Source organism: Rhopalosiphum padi, chromosome 1 (genome assembly GCF_020882245.1).
Source record: "Rhopalosiphum padi isolate XX-2018 chromosome 1, ASM2088224v1, whole genome shotgun sequence".
NCBI lineage: Eukaryota > Metazoa > Arthropoda > Insecta > Hemiptera > Aphididae > Rhopalosiphum > Rhopalosiphum padi.
The window spans coordinates 12833055-12859456 of record NC_083597.1 but is presented as its reverse complement, the minus strand read 5'-3'; the positions used below and the strand labels follow the sequence as shown (position 1 = coordinate 12859456).

General features: G+C 27.8%; 3 protein-coding genes across 3 annotated transcripts; all 3 read left to right on the top strand.

The window, feature by feature from the left end:
* The first annotated feature begins 7265 nt into the window (after positions 1–7265).
* Positions 7266–9207, top strand: LOC132917785 (uncharacterized). The gene is made up of 4 exons (XM_060978685.1): positions 7266–7420; positions 7547–7735; positions 7891–8083; positions 8744–9207. Exons 1-4 carry the CDS (start codon positions 7358–7360, stop codon positions 9028–9030), a joined length of 732 nt encoding a protein of 243 aa, XP_060834668.1. The 5' UTR covers positions 7266–7357; the 3' UTR covers positions 9031–9207.
* Positions 9208–16156: 6949 nt separating this feature from the next.
* LOC132917436 (uncharacterized) lies at positions 16157–17582 on the top strand. The gene is made up of 4 exons (XM_060978175.1): positions 16157–16334; positions 16450–16621; positions 16731–17041; positions 17259–17582. Exons 1-3 carry the CDS (start codon positions 16245–16247, stop codon positions 17039–17041), a joined length of 573 nt encoding a protein of 190 aa, XP_060834158.1. The 5' UTR covers positions 16157–16244; the 3' UTR covers positions 17259–17582.
* A 7571-nt stretch (positions 17583–25153) lies between these two features.
* On the top strand, positions 25154–26282 carry LOC132931721 (uncharacterized). Its single transcript, XM_060997675.1, has 2 exons — positions 25154–25567; positions 25688–26282. Exons 1-2 carry the CDS (start codon positions 25180–25182, stop codon positions 26122–26124), a joined length of 825 nt encoding a protein of 274 aa, XP_060853658.1. The 5' UTR covers positions 25154–25179; the 3' UTR covers positions 26125–26282.
* Positions 26283–26402: the final 120 nt, after the last annotated feature.

The following is a 26402-nucleotide window of genomic DNA, read 5'->3' as shown; positions in this document are numbered from 1 at the left end:
CAAAACCACGTACTAGAAGGGTGTGAATATAGGTTTACTATATAAATATCTTAAAATTAACCATAATATACTTAAAATCGTTAAACAACAATAGACATCATGTTAATATATTTTTTTTTATCTTAGAAAAATATATATGTATATATATTTCTTTTTTAACCGACGAAAAATATGAAAACAGATCTTAAAATGCTGTTTAAAAATAATAAACGTAAAATTTTTCCATAAATAATGTTATGAAATATAACAAAATAATGAATATCGTCTATTCATAAACAGTTTAAATATGTAATTCCAACCAAATGTAATTGTAATTGTTAACTCAAAATGTCTAAAAATAAAAATATGCTTACATATTTTCAGATTTTCGGTTTCAATATTAACTACTTAAGTTACTTTGTATTACATTTTCAAACCCCATCTATTAAAATTTAAAACTACAAAATAATTTATTAATATTTATGATTTTTAGGTTGAGGAGCTTATCTTTAGCTGCAACGTGGTTAAAATAAAAAAACATCTAATATTGAATCTAGTATATGCTAAATATTATACTTAAAGAATTGTTAGAAACTATAAATATTGATAGATTATTATTATTGTTTACTAAAATTTTACATTACAATTATTAAGTATACTAAAAAATACACTAATTTTAAATGAATAATCTCCAAAACAATTTAATAGTACTTACGGAAATTCAATACAAAAGAAAATTGTTCTTAAACAATACATTTTCGTTGTTATATTCTGATATTCATTACCATCATTACCGATTAATAGTTTACACTGACAACATACTGTTCTTCTCTGTAAAAATAATTCATCTCAATTAAATATGTTATTACGTTCAAGTTTTTTTTTCTTTCGCGGTCTTATACCGCTAGGCATTTGCGGCCTATCGTGGCATATCGCACCTGAGTTTTTGTGACGTGTTGTCGCTACTTGTTAATTTCCAATATTGTCAAATTGTCTTCGCAAACTATTTACGATACGTTTTTACCAACTGTTTCCGTTGCGCTTTTGTGGCCGTACACCGCTAGATCGTTGCGCTATGTCACAGCTACTTTTTCGAGTCCAGTCGTTCAGTCGCTTTTGCTGACTGTAATTTTCCGTTACATCTTTGCACGATGGCGCTATTTCTTTGAGGACAGTCGTCGAGTCGTATTTGTCAACTGTCACCTATAGCCAAATGTCACCTTCTGTTGCTAGTTATCAAGTCACCTTCGTGGCAAATGGCCAATTCGCAGTCATGACTAGTAAATAGACAATTAAATTAATTGTATTAAAATTTCGATAAATGTATCATGTTAAACCAGATGTCAGATGTTCTCTATAGAATATTAGTATACATATTTTGAAGCTACATAATGCTATTATTGATGTGTATAAAAATAAAATATTGTAATTTATTAGATAAGTTTTCGATTGCTGCAGAATATTTTTAGTCTTTATTAACAGATGTTAGTTATTTTTTATTCTATAGATTCTCTATTTCAAATGTTCAATTCTTAACACATGAAAACAATTTTATATTATACAATTGCATCAAATGTTACCAGCTGCACAGACTGATTTAATTTATTCAAATCGTTTACAATATTAAGAATTATATTATTTTCATTAGGCATTATTTCATATTATTTGGTAAATATAGAATTTACATCTATTTTTATTTATAATTTTATAAATAATTATGAATATACATCTAGGACGGCGTGTTGGATAGGCAATTTAGAACCATTATCCAACATGAGGTTAAAAATATTATTAGATAATTGTATAATTTAATATAATATAATATTATTATGAATCAACAATTAGGTATAAGTTTCCTATAATATACTAGCTATTAATTGTATGCGATAATGTTAATTTATATTTGGTTTCTCGTTGACATAAATTTAAAATAAAAACAAAGTATTGGATTACATTAAAAAATAAATAAAATCATAATTTGCGAGGGTGTAGTGGTGTTCAACATTTAAAATACAACGATATTCATAGACGGTTAAAATGAATTAACGGACCTTTAGAAAACTTAATTATGTAAGGTATCACACAGGACTCAAAAGTCACAAACACTCTTTAATATGCATAAACAATAAGATAGCTGCAGCCTGATTTGCTGATTTGCAGCAGTCAAAATAATTATCAAGGGAAAAAAATAAAAATACCTAGGTTATGTAATAATAACAATATATTATAAACATGTATAATTTTGTTAATTTATAAGTCCAAAAAATCTATTTTTCATATGAGCTGGTCAAACGATGTGCTTAAAAAGTTCAAAAATTATACCCATAACCTAATATATATCTACTGTAATAAAACATTTTTTTTAAATATTGTTATTTGAGGCTAGAAGGCTAAAAAACCGAAGCTTGCCTTTTTTGATAATTTGTAAAATTATATGGTACTAAGAAGAATAAAACATTTACATGAAAATAAACTTATATCATCATAAAACAAAAATTAATTTGTTTTCTCATTAATGCTATGAACCAAAATAATAACATTTTAAATTTTAAATCCATATAATATATTTATAGGCAAATATGATCGTTATCCAATATGATCGTTTTGACTTTTATTGACCATGACTACTTAACCTTCTGACATGTCAGTGTTTGGTAAAAATCCAATTATTTTAAATTTCCTAAATTAAATTGATGTGTACAAGGGCTATGTTATAAAAATAAAAATATTAATTGTAGGATTAAACTCTATTTTATTTTTAATTTCAGTAAAAAAATATAAAAAATTTTATGTTAAATTTTCATGCTTTTTTATTAGGCAAAATTTTTTTATCGAAATATATAGAAATAAAAAAAAAACTTAAAATTTAAAATTTCATATTATTGTCTAAAAAGCTCTAAAAGAGTTAAAATATTTTGAAAACTATACCTTATAATTTATACGGAAAATTATAATATAAGCATGAACATTTTAAGTTTTTGCAGTTATTTGTTTTTGTATTAAAATAAAATAAAAATTGATTTTGTCAAAAATTATGTTACGTAAATATTTGCGTTTTTTTTTTATATTCTTCCAAATTATTAATAAAACTTAAAAGTACTACACATTTACTTTTGATTGACTAGATTCCATTTGTTTTACTACTAGAAACCATCTTTAAAAATAAAAATTTACTCTTTCGAAGGTGATAAACTGATAACATACACAAATATAATAATTATTATAAAAAAAAACACGAACATTATTCCAAAATCAGTACATTATCGTATAACTCTACTCAGTATTTAAAATAGATTTTTAGAAATGATTAAGTACACATCGATAGTGATTGGTTATTTATACAAATTAGGATTATTATTTTTGCTATTGCCAAAGAAACATTTTTCTTCAAAACTTATCACCTAATCACCAAACGAATAGTAATTCTTGGTATTTTAAACTATAAAAATTTTCAAAATGATTGGATGAAGATCAAAAATGTATACACAGCAAATTCATATTAGTCGGTGGTTTTGTTTTTTTTTTTAAACATGTCAAGAGATCTCTTAACAACGTTTTGTGGCGGCTTTAATTGTGAGGTCACGGCCCACATTACTAATGTATCTAATACATTAATTGTCAAGCCATCAAGCAATTTAAACACACACTTAATATCTACAACATTGGTGTCAAAGGCATTGCATACTCTGAGCCGTAAATCATGATATTTTGAACATTCCAATTCGTTATAATATTATTATTACGTTCTCAAATAAAAGTATACAACTATAAAACCTAAATATTATAGGTAAACATTATAAACTAGTCTATATATATTACATTATAGAGACTAAAACTAATTATATTGCCCATTTAATTATAATAAAATAAAATGGATACTAATTTTTAAAATATTATTTTAGAATATTAAAACAAAACTAATTATAATTTTATATTATAAGCAAGGCTCAGAACTGTATGAGCTTTATAAAGTCCTAATAATTTGCGCACACAATGTCAAATATTCATTAAATAATATAGGTTAATTTTTCACATTTGAATAATACATATACATTTTATTATAACAACATTTTACACGAAGAGTGCATTTACAGTACATGATACAACGAGGATAACTGATCGTAACTGATGTATTTATTACAGTTTTGATAAATAAAAATTGAGGATATAACCATGTAACAATAGTTCACACTAATTTGGATGTAGGTAAACTAAGCATTTGTCTTTAAAAATAAAAGTATAAAGTCATGAGTAATGCTCGAGCATTAGTCATTAAGGAGTTATGTACAATGTACACAATTTTTTTGTTTTGTTTTTATTAGGTTAGTGAACAAGATTAGACTTCCGTAAAAAAAAAAATAAAACAATTGTAAAATGTGCAATAAAAATCAGTGAACCTTAAAAATATCCATTTATAAAAAAAAAACATAAAAAATACTGGTAAGTACCTATGTGATAAAAGCTTTTCAATTTTTTTTTTGTAGACAACACATTTATATCGAATTATATTATATTTTTATTATATCACCTTTCAAATAAATATACAAATTATAATCAATGATCAGTACCTAATAATTTCTGGCTATACGCGCAATATTATATCTGTAAAAATAAAAAAAATAAATCTATTTTACGTTATTTTGATTCTTGAATTATTCTATTAAGTTGACAAAAAATTAATTATTAAGCGAGATTAAAATTAATACTGAAAACTTGGACTTAAAATAGTAACATTTTTAATAATTTATAATATAATTTAAGCAGGTCTATTTTATAGTGTAATATATAATATACCTACATAAATTATTAAATTATTATACTATATATATTATAGAAGCTAAAAAATATATGTTTTTAAGAGAATAAGAGATACCTATGTAAGTTGGTTTCAACGAAATAAAACATTATATTATTATTGTTATTATTAGTTTATTTACGCCAATATTATAAATTTATAAATTAGGTACGTTTATAATAGTAATTATTAATATTATTTCTATATAATATTATTATTTAATTTACCGTTGTATGGTTATCAACCGATAGGAATAATATTACACTCGATATTACATAAGATATACCTAGGTCCAGTTTAATTTTATTAAAATGTAAAAAACATTTAATTTAATTGATCAACGAAGAATACTGTATTTAAATCAAAAAAACCTTTTTATCTATTTATCTTCAATGATTTTATTAATTCAAAATATTGTAGATTGCGATAGTTAGTTGAATGGTAGAAATTTATCAAACTCATAGTAAATCAGAATATAAAATAATAAATAACATTCATACTATATGCATATATATATATATGTATAAATATATTAGAGCCATAATTATGTTATTTAAAATTGTAATTGGTTAAATAAATGATAACGGTTTTTTTTAGTCTATCGATGAATACTTTTTATTGTAATTAATGTAAGTATGATAAAATACAACACGATATATATATATACACATTTCTTTGGCACGCTATCAAAATGGCTGAAGTAAAATTTTAAGATTATTATACATTTTAAGTGTACAAAATAACTATAAAAAACAATTGAAATTTAAAAAATGCACATATTGTCTTGATTTTTTGAGCTTTATATATTATTAAACTTTGTATTTGTGTTAAATAAAAATAGAAGTGTTTAATGTTTTAAATTAAAAAAATATAAATCATTTATGTTTTAAAGTTTTAAATAAATTATTATAATGATGGTTTTCAATTATGCTTAAATGGAAATATTGTATTATCTATTTTATGTTATTCAATAATTTTAAATGTGAACTAAATTAATTATAAATTAATTTTAATAGATATAGCAATTATGATACTTTTCAATGTACATTTTCTAAAACTATTTTCTGCCTTATAATATTTCATTTATTTACTAATGATTTTCATTTGATACCACTAACATCTTTAAATCGTTAACAGTTTCATTGTCACGATTTTTTATCTGTATCGAATAATCAAACTACGTGTACCTACAATAAATATGCCATTTTCACTCTATTATTCCTCGTTTAAATATGTATTATATCGGATTTCGAATACTAAACAATCTTCATTATTTATCGACAGACCATATACATTCATCGTGTTGTATTGTAATTATCTACTACTTAACGTGACGTAACTGTAGAACAACCGTTAATTCGTAAGATATAATAATACCTATTCTAAAAGTCTAGAATAATAATAATATATTATACCAATTCCTTTGTATAATATGCGACTATATTACCAATAAAAATATTATATATGTACGTTATACGTAGATGCAAAGCCACGATAGTTGCTATACATATATATAATATAATACTCAGAAAGCATGGCAATAGTACAATTGTTAATTAATATTTACATTAAAATATTCGTGCATACAATAACATCAACATTTTCAAAAATATAAAATCATAATTATACCACAGATTATACCACAGAAAACTCCTCCGTCATTAAATTATATAAAATCGAACTATCTGAAATATATGGTCTTTCAATATACTTAAAAATTCAAAAAATTAAAATATTAATAAATGCATCATTAAAGGATAGAAGTAGAGTGAGCAACATATTTGAAAAATAGTCCTATATAGGCATATCACATAATTATTTAGTACACTAAATTTCAGATTTATATATTATATAAATATTTATAAATATAATATATACCTGATATCATATTTCTATCATATCTATCCGTTACTAAAAGCAAGAAAAAAATATTATACCTATATCTAGATAGTATAATAAAATGCAACATCGCCGACCACCGTATTGTATGGTATTAGCGATTCCTAGTCAAATCAACTTCGGGAATGTATTTAATGTACGGTGTACAATATTTCTTCAACATGAGAATATTATATTATATTCGATAAATAATAATATTGTATGTTTTTCTATAGTATTAGATATAAATACATATATCACGATCACATAATTTATTTTCATAAATTTCCGTCTATATTTTGACTATATAAGAGATTTACTATAACAATATGGTTGACAATAATATTATATATACATCAATTTATATTTTTATATAATTTGCATAATAATAAAATTTATGAACAAAATACTCGTGAGATATTTTCCGGGAATACGTTGACCGGTACCGGTATTCGCGGGTGTTCCAATAGTCGAAACCAAAAAAGGATCATCGATGTATAATATTGTAAGTAATCGGTACCGCACGTGATTTGTGAAAATTTCGGCCGAAGAAAGTAGAAAAGGTGTCGTCCGCATTCTGCAGCGGTGGCGACCGCGGTGCGATTAGGCATTCAGGATGCGATCGATAATTCTGCCGACACACCACATTATAAGCACGGGCCCGCGTGTCCAGAGCGTTCATTCATTCGATCAACCGACTCCACGATGCATCGTCTGTCCGTGTTCTGTTGCGCCGCTGCTGCACTGTCGCTGTTCGCCGCCGCCCAGGTAAATATATAATATTATAGTGACCACCGAAACGATTACCGCGACAAAAGCGACCATCGTAACTATCATTATCGATACTATTATTTTGTTTGTTTTGCGTTAAATGCATGTGTATTATGTCTATAGGCGACGGAGACCGCACTGGAATTCGGCGGAAAACTGTTGGACGACTGCGGTACCGATTGGACGTGCGCCAAGCCCAAACTTCTCAAGTTCATTGGCCAGACCGCGGAAAAGGACGAGCTCAGATTGACCAGAGACCTTTCGCTGAAACGCACCCACGACGGCAATGACGAAGATCAAGTCGCCAACTCGGTATAATAAATATAACATAAATACACGCATTCGAGCCGTCCGCGTACGCGTACTACGCGTATTTTACGGTGTAGTCGTGCTTACCGCGGACGCGTTCGTATCGCAGTCAATCGTTGTATTCATTTAATAATATGTACTTCACTATATTATCTCAGATTCCCAACGGCGAGGAATACAAGAAGGCTGTGGACAGTAACTCGGCACTCCGCATGTTGGACAGAATCGACGACTTCCTGAGCACCCACGAGCTTCGAGTCAGCCTGCCCGAAGAACTTGGATCGTCCGTCGGACAAGTGAAAATGCCACTGGTCGACCAAGGCCACTCCTCCGTCGCCCAACAAGGCCGAAGTAAGACAATTGTACCTATACTATTATTGTGAACCACCGTGGGATTATGCGTGTATATCGATCGAATTTAATAGTACAAAAAGTAGATATTCAAATACTTTATCATCAAATTATTAATATTTTAGAAATATCATTTTATGTTCATCAACATCGATATTAATGTTTTATTCACTCTGCATAGTTTTATGACTCCGTGTGATTGCTAATTTGTTCGATGTTTTATTCGAATGTATCGATGTATTCGTTAGGTTTTATAAAAAAAAAATATTTATTCAGTATTATTTATATTTAAAAGTCAATTTGTAGACATTTTAACAGTAGCGTTTTAAATGTCACGGTTTTTTTTTTCATGAAGGTATAAAATATTAAAAATAACTCTTTGGCAGATGATTTATTTTCATAGATTTAAACTTTTTTTTTATCAAATATTCATTATTGTCTGCATTCAAAATTTCATATATAAAGTATTTTCCACCTCGATAAAAAAAATACAAATTATATATTTTAAATATGTATTTGAATATACTACAAGAATGTTATAGCAATATAGTGTACGACGCCGTGTGGTGTTTCTTTGTACGACAATATCGTTTTGTTTTACGTTTTTTCGAAAAGGACTAGGAAAAACCTAATTAAAAGAAATTTTAACCCATTTTTTAGGCCGCGGTTTCGTCCGCAAAATAGTCATTCCGTTCCTCTTGGGCCTGAAGTTCAAGACCACCGTTCTGATCCCGATCGCCATCGCTCTGATTGCGTTGAAGACGTGGAAGGCACTGACCCTGGGTCTGCTGTCACTGGTTCTGTCCGCCGCAATGGTCATCTACAGGTTCACCAAGCCCAAAGTTGTCGGCGTGGAAATATTGCACTACCCGTCACCAGTGCACGCACACCACCACGACGGGTACGCTCACGCCAGAGCGTACAGCGCACAACAGCCCGAACAGTGATGCATCAATGGCAGCTGTAACACCATACGTTTACAATCGAGCTTACACAGACATAAGATTATATATTGTTTATTTAATTTTTTTTTTTTGTATTTATTTTACGTTTGTAATTTAATTATTTATTTATTTATTTTTATTGAAAAAAAAAACAACGATTAAAATCTAATATTTTTTGTACGACTGTGTTTTATTAAAATCGCCAAAATTTGAGTTGGCTCTACCAATGGTATACCTATACAACGTTATTAATATTAATAATAATAAGTTTATGAAGCGCATAACAAATTATTGTTCCATTTCTATCTTATAATGATAAACTTTAAATTAATGTTACCTGATTACCTATAAAACGAATCGCAGGTTTTTATTTCCAGATTTATTTTAATTTTAAATTCTAAATGAAATAATAGTGGTTATAATGTGTATGTACTATGTATAGCACATAATATTTTTTTTTCAGAAAAAAAATGCACAGAAAATTTTTTATAACATCGTTTATGACATATATATGTTTAAGAAATTAAGTATAGATGATACTATAAATTTAAACATTTGAAATCCAAAATAAGTAAACTTTTTATCTAAGTTTGTATATCCTCTTAACTTTATCTATACTTACAAGTCATTTAGTATAAATAGGTACAGTATAAGACAATAAATAATTGTATATTTTGTACTTCTATAAAATTAAAACACCTATATATATATATATATATTATATACATAAATACAATTATCTCAAACAGGTATTAAAAATAGCAAGATTGAATACCTAGGCATAATTTAGATAAAATAATAAGCCACTGAAACGATTCGCTAAAAATACACCATATATGCCTACATAACTAATCAAGGATATTATGTAAATACAATATTATTGTATATAATTTATAAAATAATTAAAAATACAAATTAATGATGAAAATGTATTGTTATAAAAATATAAAGGTATATCAAAGGTTGTATAAATTAACGTATTATTTAATTTGAATTATTCTTTGTAATTAACTTGTAAAAAAACTACGTAGTCTGTCTTTATTTTTACAAATCATTACCAACTTGTCAAGTTTTCATGGTTAAATGTGATTTACATTATCTGGTACCCTTCCAACTATATTTAAATTATATTTATTAAAGTATACGTACTTTTAAATAGTTTGTTTTGATTAAATTGAAGTAGAAACAAAAATCTCTCATTAAATTTCTCAGTCTTGTTTAAAATCTATTTATTTGGCACGAATTGCATGATTAAAAAAAACCAACAATAAAACTATTATGCCAGGCCCAGTTTTCTTCATGTGGGGAGGAAGGGCTGATAAAAATAATGAGCACAAATACCACGACGCACACATTCTTATTTAACTGTGCAGTTGGACACGCTCTGTACTATAATATTCAGTGTACTACTTGTCGGAAGACCTAAACGCGTATTTTAAAGTCAAGTTTTGCGTAGAATTTTACGAAAATGTTACGTAGAAAATGTCGTAGTACTTATATTGTATTCAGTCTTTTAATTGATACAATTCAAAACTCTAATACTACGAATGAACTATTGAAGCCATTATTGTACCAATAATAAAACCTACAAAAATAATTGATGGATCATATTTTATAGTAAATTAATAGTTATGCATAAATAAGACTATGTATTCTATCAAATATTCCAGTTATACAAATACAAAATTAAAATAAGAAAGTAATTAAATGGTAACTGCAGTAAACAATATGGATTTAGATCACTGAGACGAGGTGTCTTAACTAATGTGTGTCTCTTATAAAAAATATAAATAATGAAATATTGTTTTTTCATTAGACATTGTACACAATAAATATTAATTTTGATGATTGTTTTGTGAGAATTATCGATAAAAGTTACATTTTCCTTAATGTACATTCTATATACTGTGATATTAAAAATAATACTTATATGAAACATTTTACGGTGAGTAAATCATTAAAATGTACACGTGTAGCAACACGTATCTACGCAGTCTTCGTATCCTGTTCGTTTTCTTTTTATTTGTTAATTTTCATGAATAATCCATACAATAGTTTTTAAAATTATTCTTATTATAATTCACTTGAGATCAATTTTTAATTTAATAATTAAAATAACCATATCCAATACACTATGACTTATAAATACATTATTTTCATTGAATTACAATTTTAAAAATTAGAGAATAAATTCTAATGAGATATTGGTATAAGTGGGTCACTTCATAACATTCTTAAAATTATATTTTAAAAACTATATATAATTCACTAATAATATATTTTGAATTTTTATGAAATAAATCGTAAACAGTTTTAAATGTTTGGACAATAAATGTATATAGTACGTATTATTATTAAGCATTATATATAGATTAAATTTGTAACCATTCATAAAGTACAATTCAGTAAATGGTAAAAATCAGTAGAAATTCGACAGTAAAAATAAACTTACATGTTTAACCTAATGTCAATTATAAAACAGACAAATATTTCAAATATTTGGCAAAGTTTCAACTAAATCTGATAATGAAAGTGTAATAACTGTTGAATGGTATAATAGTAACAAATAAATGTCTGAAGATGTAGAGTCCATCCCAAGTCATATAAAGCTTAGACAACTCAAGTTAAGAAATTAGCTTTAAATAAAGAAATGAATTAAAAATAATAATTGATTAGACATTATAGAAAAGGGAAATCAATTTTATAGAAGTATCATTTTGTGTTACAGGATGAAGCTACTCGTAGGTATGTATGGCAATCGTGATGATATTACGTTGTCGCATTTTCGCTGATCAATATTCACAACTGCACAATCAAAATTGGCCCTAACTCTATGTTCGTCAATTAATAATTCTATTTAGAACTTCCGTCGAACCCTTTCTATATTTTCTCTTGAAACAATCGGTAATTATTATGTGTCCATGTAGAATATAGCACAAAATTATATAGAAATGTATAAGTAATACATTTCATTTTTTGTACTCCACCATTTTTTAATAGTATTTCGAGACTAATATATTTAACATATCAATTACAATTTAGCATTCAAATGTATTTATCGATAAGTATATTTTATAGGTTTCTTCGTTTTTAAACCTAATCCGTGGTATAAAAATGGTATACACATGATTAACATATTATTTTCCTGTATAAGAGTATAAAATGACGTATATACAAAATAATTAGCCCATGTATAGTTTGAATGTACAACATATACCTAAACCATAAAAGCGATATAATTGAATGGAAAATATTATTTTGAACAAACAAATCAACAGATTGCCGATATAATCATGCCATGTTGCTAGTGTTAGATCTCAGAGATATAATCACTTATACTTAGCTAAAATATAAAAAAATTTTATTATTTATAACGTTTAAGCGATGTGTACTCATAAAACAAATTTTAAATAAGGTAATCCGTCTGATACATACATAATATTTTTATAATAATGGCATATCTTGTTATTATCCAAAACTATTAACTTAAAAATTAGTTATTAATTCAAGACATTATCATAAAATTATTATTTATAACGTTAATGATCTATTTTTTCCTAAAAAATATCACTTATATTTTATATTAAATATTATAATTATAACTTTATCATAGGACAATGTAAATATAGAACTAAATAATTAAGACAAATTAAAATTTTTATAAATAGTTAAGAACAAGCCAAAATACTTTGAAAAATATATCAAATCTATTAAATGATAAAATAAATAGTTTAAAAAATGTCTCCGTGGTTATTAAATCATAAAAAAAATCTATGTGGTCAAATCTGGTTTTGTGCACACATTTTTCAGTGATTTTTGTTTTTGTTTTTTTTATTTTTTTATTGTTTGTTTTTAAAATTATAAGAATTTTATTTTTACTATATTTAAAAATATTAGAAACTACCATAAAAATTAGAGATTTAAAACTTTTTGTTGCTCCAAAAGAAAATGTCTAATGACGACACAAAAAAAGAATGATAAAAGCACATAATTGTGAAATCAATAATTGCTCAACTTAGAACTAAAAATAATAACAGACCTGCAATAAGACGGATTTACAACAAAAATCTTTCATAATCATTACAATATGTATAATAAAATCTTTATATTACTGCAGGGCATAACTAAATACAAATGATATATTTGGTATTTCAAAGACAATCAAAGTAAATAAAATTTGTTACTCGTACGATTATAAGATAAAACGCATATAATCTATCATATTTTCTATCAGCTAAGTCGTTTTCGTTGGAAAGTTCGACACATTTTTGTATTCATAGATATTTAGGTACTACTGATAAATAATCGTACTAGATAATATCATAATATTCGCCATGTCCGTCTTGATGTCCCCAAATCTACACGACATAATATACATTAAGGAATACAAATATATCACTTAGTGGAATTTATCACAAAAAAATTTATCATTTCATAATATATTCAATTAAAAAAATTATTAATAGTAGACACTTCCTAACTCTAAAAATTGACATAGTTAAATATTTTTTACGTCTTAGTCCTTCACTTCATATATCATAATATTTTATTGTTTTTTATTGTACCATTGACATTTTACCATACAAAAGCAAATGTAATAGGTTAATTTTCAAATACACACTAAAAAAAAACATTATTATTTTATTGCGTTACAGTTATTATTTCTAAAAAACTACCTAAGTAGTAAGTAGCAATTTAGATGTTTTTAATCTCAACTTATCAATTAATCAATTTGAAGTTATGAAAACAGTGAAAACAGATATGAATTTATTATGTATATTTTAATACTCAAGGTTTTATCTAAAAATTTAAATATTATAATATCGTAATTTTAATCTCTAATTTTTCCTATAACTTTTTTAGGAATTTAAATGATAAAAAAAAAAATTGGGAAAGACGATCTCAATTAAACTTGATAACAAATTAAAATTTGTTTTCAAAATTCTTATCACTTCATTAAATCTTTCAATTTTAAAATTTTAGGGTTGTTTTGTATAGAAAATTTGATCTAGTTAGTACTCAGAAAAGTCAAAATTAAAAATTATCAGTATTTTTTTTATAACCGAGAATAATAAACAAAAAATTAAGGAGAAAAGAACATTTTTATGCTAAACAAGTTTTTGACTAAATGTATTAATTTATTTTGATTCAAAATATTATGTCCCTTTTAAGTTATTTATAGAAATTGGAAGTTTAGATTTTTTTTTAAAGTTTTATTTTTATAAATTTCGATACAAAATGTGTGTGTTGGTAAAAATACTTGAAATTTAACACAACATTTCTAATAAATGATTCATTTATTATTTAAAGATATCAAAAATTTATAGTCACTTTAATATTATTTTTGTAAGTATTTAAATTTAGAATTTTTTCCAAAATTCATCTTAAATATAAATCTTGAGATTCACTTATTATAGTTATAGGTACGTGTAATTAGAATTTCATAAACAATTCTGTTTCTACCTAAGCTTTGAAAATTAAATACAAGGTTCTATATACGTTTTTCAAAATATATTTTAAAAAAATTCTACTTAAAGTAATTTTTCATGACAATTAAAATTAAAATTTTTACAACAACGGATATTCACCCTTATAATAACTATTTTTATTTTTTGATGTAATTTTTAAAATATTTTTATTTTTTTTTTTTTTATTTATAGGTATGAGAAATTTACTATTTTTATTTTCTCTTTTAAATTCAATAAAACGTTCAAACTTGTAAAAACATAAAAAATTCAATCTACATGTATTTTGTAGTGAAAAATGTATAAAAGTCTTTAATTTCTATAGCTAAGATTTGAAAATATAACCCAATATTTCACATAAGTAGTTCATAGTGGAGCTAAAAATATACATGCACAATTTTTTTATAGACAATTTTTAGTAAGGCGATCAAATTTGAAAAAATTATGTATTTTAACGATGTATAACAATGTTAATTATTTCATCATAAAATTAAAAACATTATTCGTGTTTTCCGTGGGAATTTAAACTATTATGTATGTTATTTTATTGTAAATTTTACTATACATAATAACATTTTTGATTTATTTTAAGATATTATCTATTTATACCATGAACTTATTTTTACTGTCTTATGGTATTTACAGAAAGATAATATTAAATTTTAAATTGTTTAAGTTGATATAATATGGTATAAATATATAATATTAATATAATAACAACCGTAATACTAAAAGTTAAAAAAAATGACTTTAATAGCTTTATTCAAAACATATGAAGCAAACTTAGTGATATAGATTGACACTAAAACAATTAATCGTCTCCGTTCAGAATCGTTTTCGCATACAATGATATATCATTCAATTCAAATTTAACACACCTTATGTAAAGCAGAGCGGTATCCATTTTTCTACCCTTTTAAGTATATACATCAAGGTTTTATAAACTCATTATTAAAATAATAATCTATAGTTTAAAATTAAAATGATTATATTATTCACTTTTATAACACTTTACTGCTGATACATATTCTGCATGTGATTATACATATTTTATTTTAAATGTATTAAATCAATAAGTATAATTAAAAACAGTGTTATGAGACAAAACGTCAATATTATAAAAATAATATATTTAATAAACTGTATCATACTAATTTTATTTCTAATTCGTAAAACAAAATACTCCATGTCAAATTCGATCGTTCACTTCGTGAAGGAATGTGTGTAGGCACTCGAAGACTTTTTCCTCGTTTTACGTAACGTATTAAATGGAAACAATTTTGTGGAATAGTCAAATTTCAGTAAAATCAACTATGTTCACTAAGTGACTACGGTAAATACACGTAGTTATTAAAAATAGAGGTATCCGCGAAAATCTATAACATACAATAATATATCATAGTACTACACGCCACACATGATAATAATACCTAATGGCAGTCTGATACTATTATACGTTCTCGTGACCTATCGCCGATAATTTCACCGGTCCGAGACACACATATACATCGGGGCCCCGATTAATATTCAGCCGCGCTCCGGACAGCTATAGCTGTCGAAAACGTGATTAAACGGGGGACATCCTATACGCGTCCTGTAGATATCCCCTCTGCCGCGAGGACATTTTTCGCACACACGGGGCTCCTATATAACCCAAGGACGCGATCGACCAGACATCACACTCGCACCACCGTCCACCACAGTCGGTAGTCGCACACATTTTCAAACACAAATCAAGCACACCCACACGCCATGGCTCGTTTCTTGTGTTTGCTCCTGTCCACCGCCGCATTGGTCGTCGCCGCGTACGGATCACCGCTGACCAACGACAGACAACTTCAGGTATCTAATAACGACGTCCGCTAGATCGCACGTTTGCAATGGATCGAAATCGTTTTTTATTATTATTATTATTATTATTATTATTCGTTTTAATAATCGCGACGATTTATAACAGGATGGCAACGGCGCAGACGAGCCGGGACTCACGGATCAACTGCAGGAGCTCATCGAGAAGCGCGACGTGTCAGTGGAACTCGGAGGCGCAACCGTCACCCTGTCGCCCAGGAACTTGGACGAAAACGAACTGGGCCTGACCCTGAGACTTCCCAGCTCCGCCGAACCCAGAAGTGAGTAGTATACAACAGTCGCGGTATTTATGCGATCGACGCATTTACGATTGTTTACGCGTTTACGCCGTACTCACGACGTGCCCATCATCGTCTCTCGTTCCCGCAGGCAAACGACACAAGCTCAAGAAGATCCTGATGCCCATCATGGTGTTCGTCATGCTCAAGGCACTCACACTCATCCCGCTCGCCATCGGAGTGTTGGGCTTGAAGGCGTGGAACGCTCTGCAACTGTCCTTCTTCTCGTTCGTCATATCCATCGGACTGGCCATCTTCCAGTTGGTGAAGAAGGCTTCCGAATCACCACCATCCCTGACCACCCACGACGCCGGCATCTACGGAGCCCCGCCAGCGCACTACGCCAGGAGCATCCAGGAACACGCCCACCAATTGGCTTACGGTTCCAACCAAGTCAGATAGGTACGCTACGTCTCAAATAATTAACGCCCCTACCCTACCACCCCCCCCCCCCGCGTGTACTTACCTGCGTGCACGTGTATTGCACACTTGTGGTGTGGCGATGCGATGTCGTTCACGTCGTATACCGCACGTAATATGTTGTGCACAGCAATAATCATCGCAAATACATATTATTTTTGATATTTACGATCGTATTTTTTTTTCTACATCGTTTCAGACGTTTTCCATCTGAGCTGACACGGCTTGCGACGCGACTCGTGTGTGTATGTGTGTTGTGAACGTGCGTGCGGTTCGTGTCGTCCCGTCGCTGCTGCGTCTTCCGCACGTCAATTACCTACACTGCTACAGAATAACATTTATTTATTTCGACTATTTATTATTATTATTATTATAATTATTTTTATTTCTATTTTATTATTACGAAAAGCCAACGACTGTAAATACATTATACTCGATGTTCTTATTGTTTGTAAATCCGGTTACTGCAGACCCTATTGTTGCTTGCGATTGAAAAATATTATAGTATATTTTATTAATCTAACCATGTGTCATTGTAATATTGTTGTTATACCGATCATTTTTCCAATCCAAATCTTTTCATAATATACAAGACATACCTTTGGAATATCTTGATCAAAACTATCGTTTACAAATTAAAAATAATAATTGATAAATTGCTACTACTATATAGAATATAGATACCTACAAAAATTCACGTGTAATTAACCCAAAACAGTGATTAGTATTGTATACAATATATTATAATTTTAAAAATATCTAAGAATACTATAATTAAATTGTTACAACATATTTTGATAAATTATTGATCATAAAAGAAATTTCATTTTACACATTAAATATTATTATTATCATTTATCATCGTTAAATAATTTATTCTTATTAACAGTAAATAGCTTTCAACTTGTATTAAATTTTAAAACATTATTTGTGAAATTAAATTGCAAAATATAATATTATATTTATGTTTTTTTTTTTTTTAATGCTTTTAGTAGGGTTTAGATTATTATTAGTAGAACACATAAATGGGCAATTTCTTTGTAATCATTGTGTATATACTAAATAATAAGAAGCTTGGTACTATCAGACGATTTTTTTAAAAATCACTATTATACATTCAAAAATGTGTTAAATGTTGGTGATTTTAAGATGCTGAAGAATATTTTAATAATTTGTATGCACATTTAAAACATTTTTTCAGAAAAAGTGTTTGCATAAGTTATTATTATTTTTAAACATCTATGTCCTCCTTATTCCACTCCATTCAAAAGATCAAACATGTTGTAAGCTTTATTATCACTAAAATAAAATAATTTAATCAATTTAATAAGCTGATGAAAACGCCATGTTTTAATATATTCGAAAACATTAGGTACTAACGATAACTAGTGTCTAGTTAAATAGTACAAACTTATTTAGTAGGAACATAATATTTCTTTATTCATAAGTACAATTTAAATAATACTTATTTGTTATTAACAATCATCATAACTATAGATTTATATATTATATATATATAATATATCTGATAAAATAGTTTTAATATCTTAAAAGTTAGATGGGATTTAAAATGAACGCATATTATAACCAATTCAAACGTTTCAATGCCTTAAAAAAATGTAAAAAATATGATTAATCATTGCGACAATTGCTTGATTCACTCTGATTGATTTTGTTTATTTAATTTATTGAAACAAAGTTGTCTATTACTTGGTTTATTGTGATTATAACATCAATCGTTAAATTTGTAAATGATAATAAAAAAAATATTTCATTTCTGCAGTAATTTCAAAATTATTTTGAATATTATATGGGTTACCTACCTAGCTATTTTATATATTGAACCTTAAAATTGTAATTGTACATTTTTCTAAACCGAAACTAAAAAATATCATTAATAGTTATATTAATTAATCTTAAAATCTATCTATAAACTTGGTAAAAAAAAAAAAAAAAAATTCTATTCTGTATTTAAGATCTTTTGTGGATCTCGTCATGCAATATGTAAAATAGATTACGTATTAAATTTGAAAGTCTGGACACAAAAATTTCGTACGAAAAACGATTCTGAGAAGATGCAGTGTATCTATCTCTGTTTCTTAACATATTTTATAATTTATTTATACAAATAATAAATTATTATAATAATTTTTAGTCTATTTGTATATTACTAAAAGATACTTTATAGTACATAATATAGTATTCTATCTTAAAACGAATTTAAATATTTTCAAAATGTCTTTGCATAATATAGTAAAATATAACAATATATATATATATATATAATCAACATAACATATATTTGATAAAATTATGATAAAAAAATGTTTAAGTCTACAATTCATACTTTTTTTTAATTAAAACATATTAACTAAGATTATAATAGAAAAAATCATTTTTGGAACAGAAAGAAACACTTATGAAAAACTAATTATAGGTATAGTAGTTACGTCTATAAATAAATAATTTTTAATTTTAAATATTTAATAAAATATAAATAAATAATTAATATTTTATTACACAATCAAAATTACTAAAACAATAAGTGAATATGATGAAAGAAAGAAAATTAAAAAAACATATTTCACTAAATGAAGAAGCTTTTCAGTGATCGTTTATATTTTAATTCGTTACCAAGAGAACAAACAAAATAATATTTAAATACCTATAAAATTAGCTCAATCACTTGTGGCCTGTACTGGCGTGGTCGATATGTGTTGACTAATATAAGCTCTCCAAAAGCTAAACCCTCTGAAGCCAACTGCAGTAAGAAGGGGCAAGTGCCGCTGGAGAGGTAAATTAGAAATACATATCTCTTTTTCACATACATATTTCTTCAGTACGTTTATAAGAAATGTAATGATTATTTAATCTATATTTTGTCAAATTAATCTGTTTTGATCAACAAGTAATTAAACGGTCGTGGTTCGATCTTCGAATAATAACGATTTTTTTTTCAATTTTTTACAGTCTTTGCTAATATAATATTATTTTTCAATAATAATTAAACCATATTATTAATGTATCAAAAAGTCCTCCGCTGAGAAGCTTTTTCATTTAGTGAAATATGTTTTTTTATTTTCTTTCTTTCATCTCATTAACTTATTGTTTTAGTTGAACAGATTGTGTAATAAAAAATATGATATATTTATTTAATTTATACTAAATATTTAAAATTAAAAATAATTTATTTATGGACGTAACTACTATAATACCTATAATTACTACGATGAGGACTTCGATTTTAAAAGTATCCAATAATTATCCAGCAGAATAAATAAAATAAAATTCCAAGCAACTGTTAACCAATGTATTTACTTGTCAATAGGCATATATATATATATACGTATATAAACGAAAAAATGTCGAACATTTGAAGTATAAATAAATATCATAGAAAAAACCACAAACTTTTGAAAATTTTAATTTTATTTAATAGATATTAATTTAAATATTTGGTAAAAAAATTACAGTCGTTTACAGTTATTCATTTTCAAACTAAAACAAAAACGACTTTTTTGAATAATGATTTTACATAATAATGCCTATTTTTCTCTATTTTGTTATTTTTCTCGATTATTTTAAAAAGTACTGTCAATTTCTCACTTTTAACCTCCAAAGTAATAAATAAATCCAATATTCAATATAAAATTACTTTCAAAGTTGAAAAGTAAGCTATTTTTACTGTTCCCAAAAGTTAATGACAGACACACAAAAAATAAATTGCACGTCAATAACGTATAACCAATAGGTACATTTATCGTTTTACTCAAAATCTAACAGCCTAATTTAAATTCAATAATAATGTGATATCATGGTATTATTACTTCATAAATTTATTTAATGATTATAATCAAATACAGCAATATTTATATATATATATATTTTTTTTGTAAATAGCTCATATATCACTATAATTTTACTAATATTGTTGACTTAGTGATCTAAAAATTATTAAATTTTTAGTAATATGTACCTGCTTTTATGCTTGATTATTATATAAAACAATTGTTATAGTAGTTTTATTAATTTGACGTGACAGTATACAATTTATAGCAAATTTAGTTTTATGAATCTTACATTTATTCATGAAATTAATTACGAATTTACGTTCAAGTACCATAATTATAATTATGCGTAATGTGTACAATAACGAAATCTTTTGGAAAGAAGTGCAAAATCAATTTAACGACTATTTGTCATTTTAATAATTTTTAAATACTTATTCTTCTTTCTTTTCTAATTCCATTTTACTTAAATAAATAAGTAATACAAATATATAATAAATAAAATATGTGTATGACCCATCAAAAAAAATTAAATTCCAAACCCTGTGTAAAAAAATGCTAATAAAACCGGAGACCTCGTGGTTCTAAAATATAATAAGTACATATATGTATTGAGTGTATCTTGTCATGGAAAATGTTACTATAATGATTAATAGTTATTTTTAATTTCATTTATGAATAAATCATTGTTTACAAAAAAAAAAAATGAATCTAAGTAAAAACAGTATTTATTTATATAAGTATACTTACATAAATTTTATAATTTAAAAAAAATTTATTAGTAATAGTTAATAGGATAAATTATTTTTTTGCTAAAATCATTGGAAATATTATAATGTTATAATGTAATATAATTGATTATTATCAATCATATTATTGATAATTTTGTAATCTATTCAAGTATACTGTGATAACTATAGATATAACTATTAAAGGTGTTCTATCACCTAGCACAACTACATTGGCAATATAAACCAGAAATAATTTTTAAATTATTAAGTATTATTACTAAGCATTATTTTTTCATTAACAATTTATGATCACGATTAAATACTGTTTGATTTTTTCAAACTTCTACATCTATGGACTTGGTGACCACGGAACATTTGACGTTATTAATATTAAGTATTAAATCACATTTATTATAAAATTATGGTTTGTAATTGTAGAACACTGGATCTCATACTTCTCGTCCAGCCAATGTGTCTTGCCATAAAATAAAAATATTGTTATCAACACTAATAAAAAAAATAGCATTTTTAAAAACACTGCACATTATTTTAAAACCAATACTTACATTCAACGCTTTGCTCAGAATCTAAAACTGGTCAGGATTCAAATATCTTTTCGCTGAATAAAATTATAGTGATCAAATTATAATAAAGCTTATTAAATGACAATTTTTAAAATTATTTTAATATATTTTAAAAATATTTTTCAATTGTTATCAATACAGTTTTTAAACATATATTATAAAAAGTACTTCTAATGAAAGCTAATATTTGTGATTCAATATTTCTATACTTATCATTATGCGTACCAAACTAATTGGTTTGTTCACCTCGTACTGTATTATTGTTCGGTGTTGGGCATATTAATTCAAAGCCATATTATGCTTGCCTACTTATGATGTACGTGCAAATGTTTTGATTTAATAAATACCTATCATACCGCTATAGTCTATAACTAGATAACATAAATAAATATAATTATAATGTTTGTGACTCATCAATAAAATATTATCGGGTTACCTAAAATACTATTAAAGTCCGATTAAATTATATATATGTGTGTGTGTTTAAAAACATATTCTTTATGTTTAAATTTTTGAAAAATATTTATTTAAAACATATAAACTAGTATCTACTATAAAATAAAAACAATATGTGAAGAATAAAATATAGGCATTCAGTTTAACTGTTACAGAGTTCTATACAAGCAATATGTTTTCTTGCATTTTTTTTTTTTTATAATTAAAATTAATAAAATACAATAATTTAATGTACCTATTATAATGCTTTACTAACTTAAAACAAATTGAAAGCATAATGTAATACAAAAATTTCTTGCGACTCTAAAAACTTAACGTTTAAATAATTGAATGTTTAATCATCTCGATAATTTTTTTTTAATTTAACAATTTTAATATGTTTGCATAGTATACATTTAGTTTTAAATTAAAAAGATAATATATTTAAATACACGATCACGTAAACGGTATACCTTATATTCACCACCGCCTAAAAAAATTTGAATAATTTATTAATTTTATAAGTTAAGTCATAAAACCACAATAAAAAATTAATTTTTATTTGAATTATATATTATATTAATATATCACTGTAGGGTACTTTAATTGGAACAAAACGAATGAATACCAAATAATCCATCTCTAATCCTAAAATAAAATATAGAATGTACATAGAATATGTAGTAATAAAAAAAATCGTTAATCGTTAAAATAGATTACCAAAAAATAACGATAAACGATTTTTTTGGTAATCTAGCATATAATTGAATATTTTTATAACATTTTTTTGCAAAAATCGTCGTTGACACTAAAACAGCTTAAATGTGATTAGGTTTGATTCGACAACAAAATTTAAATATATTTATATACCTAAAAAAAAAAAAAAATGAAAATAAGTTCTATAAATGCACATTTAAATATTATAAAACTATATAACTCTTAACTTTAAAAAAGTAAAAAACACAATAGTTAAACAAATATATTTTTTAAATATTTTTATCACTTATTTGTCATGATATACTAATTGTATTAGTTTAGCTTATTTTATATTTTAATATAACCAGTTTAACCGATTTACTTTTATTTGAGATAATTATATAATATTTTAAGTGTGCAAATGTATTTAATAGGTATACAAATAGCATGTTGTCCAATTGAATGATAACATCGCAATTCGTAGAATTATTATTAATTTATCCAAAGATCTTGTATACTTATTATTGATGAATTTTATTTAGTTTGAGTATTGAAAAATTTCTACAATTTGAGCGGTTTTTTTTTTTATTATTCACAACACAGTATATTAAATAAAGAATAAATAGCATTTCAAGAGAAAATAATTTGAATACATACCTTAACCAACGTATTCGGAGTTGTGTATAATAACTTATAAGTAAAACCGATGTATCAAAATTAATCTAACATCACGTAGTATTGCATATTTTACGTTTAAATCAATTTCCAAAAATCGGTAGGCATCAAAATTCGGTAATCGATATGAACAATAATGGTCAACCAAACATCCAACCGTTTTCAAGTCACCGAAAATTACATATTTTATGACATGATCAATAGATCATTCATTGTTTTATAGTTTTATGCATATAATGTGCATTGACGTTTTATTATACTATAAATAGTTATTCAATCTTTTTTTTTTTGTAAATAATTCATGTGATTGTTTACGAGGTGTCTAAACCTCAAAAGTAAGTGGATATAGAGTTTATTATAAATATAAAATATTATTGTAAATTTATTATAAAATGTCTACTTCCAAATACGATCATTGGTGGATAATAGCGGTTTCATCACTTCCAGCGGGAGTAAAAATATTTAAAGTAATTTTCGCTAATGTTCTTTTTATGGCAACGCTGAATTCTATGTTTACCGCTGATGGGATAAAACATTGAGCGAGTGAACTCAAAAAAAAAATATTCGACTGAAACACGTTCGACAGTTCAACAGTACCTTATCGACGATTGCAGTTTATCTAAGAAATATCATAGTTTTTAATACGGCGCAATGAGAACCGAGAAAAAAATGTCGAAGACGATCGTATCTATAGTTCTGCGGACAGACCGTTGAAAACAATAAGCTCCACTCGTTCTTGCGCGGATACGTATCGTGAAAGAGAAAATCGCTCGGAAGAAAAAGTGGTCGTCGATAGACCCGAGTTTTTCGTCCGAAGTTTGCGGACGTGTCGTCGTTACGGAACTTGGGCATGGAACGATAAAAAAAAAAAAAACGAAACGATTTTCGTCAATCGCATTTGTAGTCACGGTTTGCCGCCCGCCGTCGTTTGCATCGCCGCGATCGCCGCCATTTCACTTCGGACATCCTGTACACGGGCGAACCCCGAAAAAGGACGAAGGACCCACGCGCGCGCGCGCACACACACGGAACGGCGGCCGCTTAGTATTCCGACGGCGACGCCCGTCGACCGTAATGCGGAGAGATTAGCGTATTTGTCACGCGCCACCCGCAACCGGTCGTCCGGCCGGCCGTCGTTATGTTGGGCAGTGGGCCAGTGCCGGTGGTATATAACGCTGGCGCGGAGAGGCGTGGCCAAACAGTCGTTTACGATGCACACCAACAGAACTACAGTGTCCTCCGTGTCGTCGCTCTCGGTGGTGGTGCTAGCCGCGGTCGCAGTGACCATGGCCGGGGTCGCGGTTGCCGACCGCCCGGTCGACGGTCTGCTGGACAGGGTGCTGGACAGGTGTTCGCTGGGACCGGGCGCCGTCGGCTGTTTGAAGGGCAACGTGTTGGAGTTCTTGCGGGACGGACGCGCCGCCGACGTGGACGCCGACGTGGACTCGGAGCTGGTGCGAGCGGCCGGCGCGTACATCGAACGCCGCGTCAACGAGCCGACCGCGCCCGCGGTGCGTCCCGGCCGGGCGATGGACAACAACGACGCCGCTCCCGCTGCTGCCGCTGCTCCTGCCGCGACGACTACTACCACAGCTAGAGGTTTGGATATTTTAAGTATAGTCGAATTTCTCAAGGTCATCCGATCTGTGTTTAAATTCGTTCAGTCGTTGTTGAAGCTCAAACAATCCGAACTCAATATTGCGTTTATACCGTTTGTAGCTGACATGGAAATGGGCATGATGCAAGACAAAATGCTGATGCCGCTCATGATGATGATGAAGATGAAGCTCAAGATGCTCATGCCCATAATGATGGCCATCGTCAGCATGAAGGCCACCAAGGCGCTGGTGCTCAGCAAGGTGGCCATCATGCTGGTGCTCGGGTTCCTCGTCAAGGAGTTCCTGAAGAAGTCCGGCATACCCGGCCTGCCCATACACCTTCCCGGATTCCCGGGCCCATCGGAACCGTCGTCCACGTCCGCCCCGCCCCCAATGTACGGGCCACCGCAGTCTTCCAGCTACGAGTCGTCCAGCTCGTGGGAGCCCACCGGATACTCGAGCCATTCCTCCGATTCCGCACATTCGATGGCCTACAACAGTTACCAGCCGTCGTCTTCGTCCGGTTCGTCGGCCAGCCTGTCGTCCACCAAATATTGAAAACTGGTCTTAGATTTTTACGCTAGGTACCTTAACTAAATTATTGTTTGGATTTATATTATTTTTATTATTTATTACTCAGGTATAGCTCAATTAATTTATTTATTTCATGAAAATTGTTTAAAAAAAAAACAAATATATCATATTTTCGTCGTGAACATCCCGAGTGTTCTTATTCTCATCGTACTATATATTCAGACGTATTGCCCGTCTCGTCAGTCTAAAAAGTAGCGATTTAATTTAGACGTATTCGTTCGACGTAATAAAAACATTGCTAT

What these genes read in the sequence shown, in the direction of transcription:
- LOC132917785 (XM_060978685.1), top strand. Translation starts at nt 7,358, where the DNA reads ATGCATCGTCTGTCCGTGTTCTGTTGCGCCGCTGCTGCACTGTCGCTG. An exon ending in CGCTGTTCGCCGCCGCCCAG is followed by an intron (nt 7,421 to 7,546) that starts GTAAATATATAA and finishes TTATGTCTATAG; the next exon opens with GCGACGGAGACCGCACTGGA. An exon ending in AAGATCAAGTCGCCAACTCG is followed by an intron (nt 7,736 to 7,890) that starts GTATAATAAATA and finishes ATATTATCTCAG; the next exon opens with ATTCCCAACGGCGAGGAATA.
- LOC132917436 (XM_060978175.1), top strand. Translation starts at nt 16,245, where the DNA reads ATGGCTCGTTTCTTGTGTTTGCTCCTGTCCACCGCCGCATTGGTCGTC. An exon ending in CCAACGACAGACAACTTCAG is followed by an intron (nt 16,335 to 16,449) that starts GTATCTAATAAC and finishes GATTTATAACAG; the next exon opens with GATGGCAACGGCGCAGACGA. An exon ending in CAGCTCCGCCGAACCCAGAA is followed by an intron (nt 16,622 to 16,730) that starts GTGAGTAGTATA and finishes TCGTTCCCGCAG; the next exon opens with GCAAACGACACAAGCTCAAG.
- LOC132931721 (XM_060997675.1), top strand. Translation starts at nt 25,180, where the DNA reads ATGCACACCAACAGAACTACAGTGTCCTCCGTGTCGTCGCTCTCGGTG. An exon ending in GACTACTACCACAGCTAGAG is followed by an intron (nt 25,568 to 25,687) that starts GTTTGGATATTT and finishes TACCGTTTGTAG; the next exon opens with CTGACATGGAAATGGGCATG.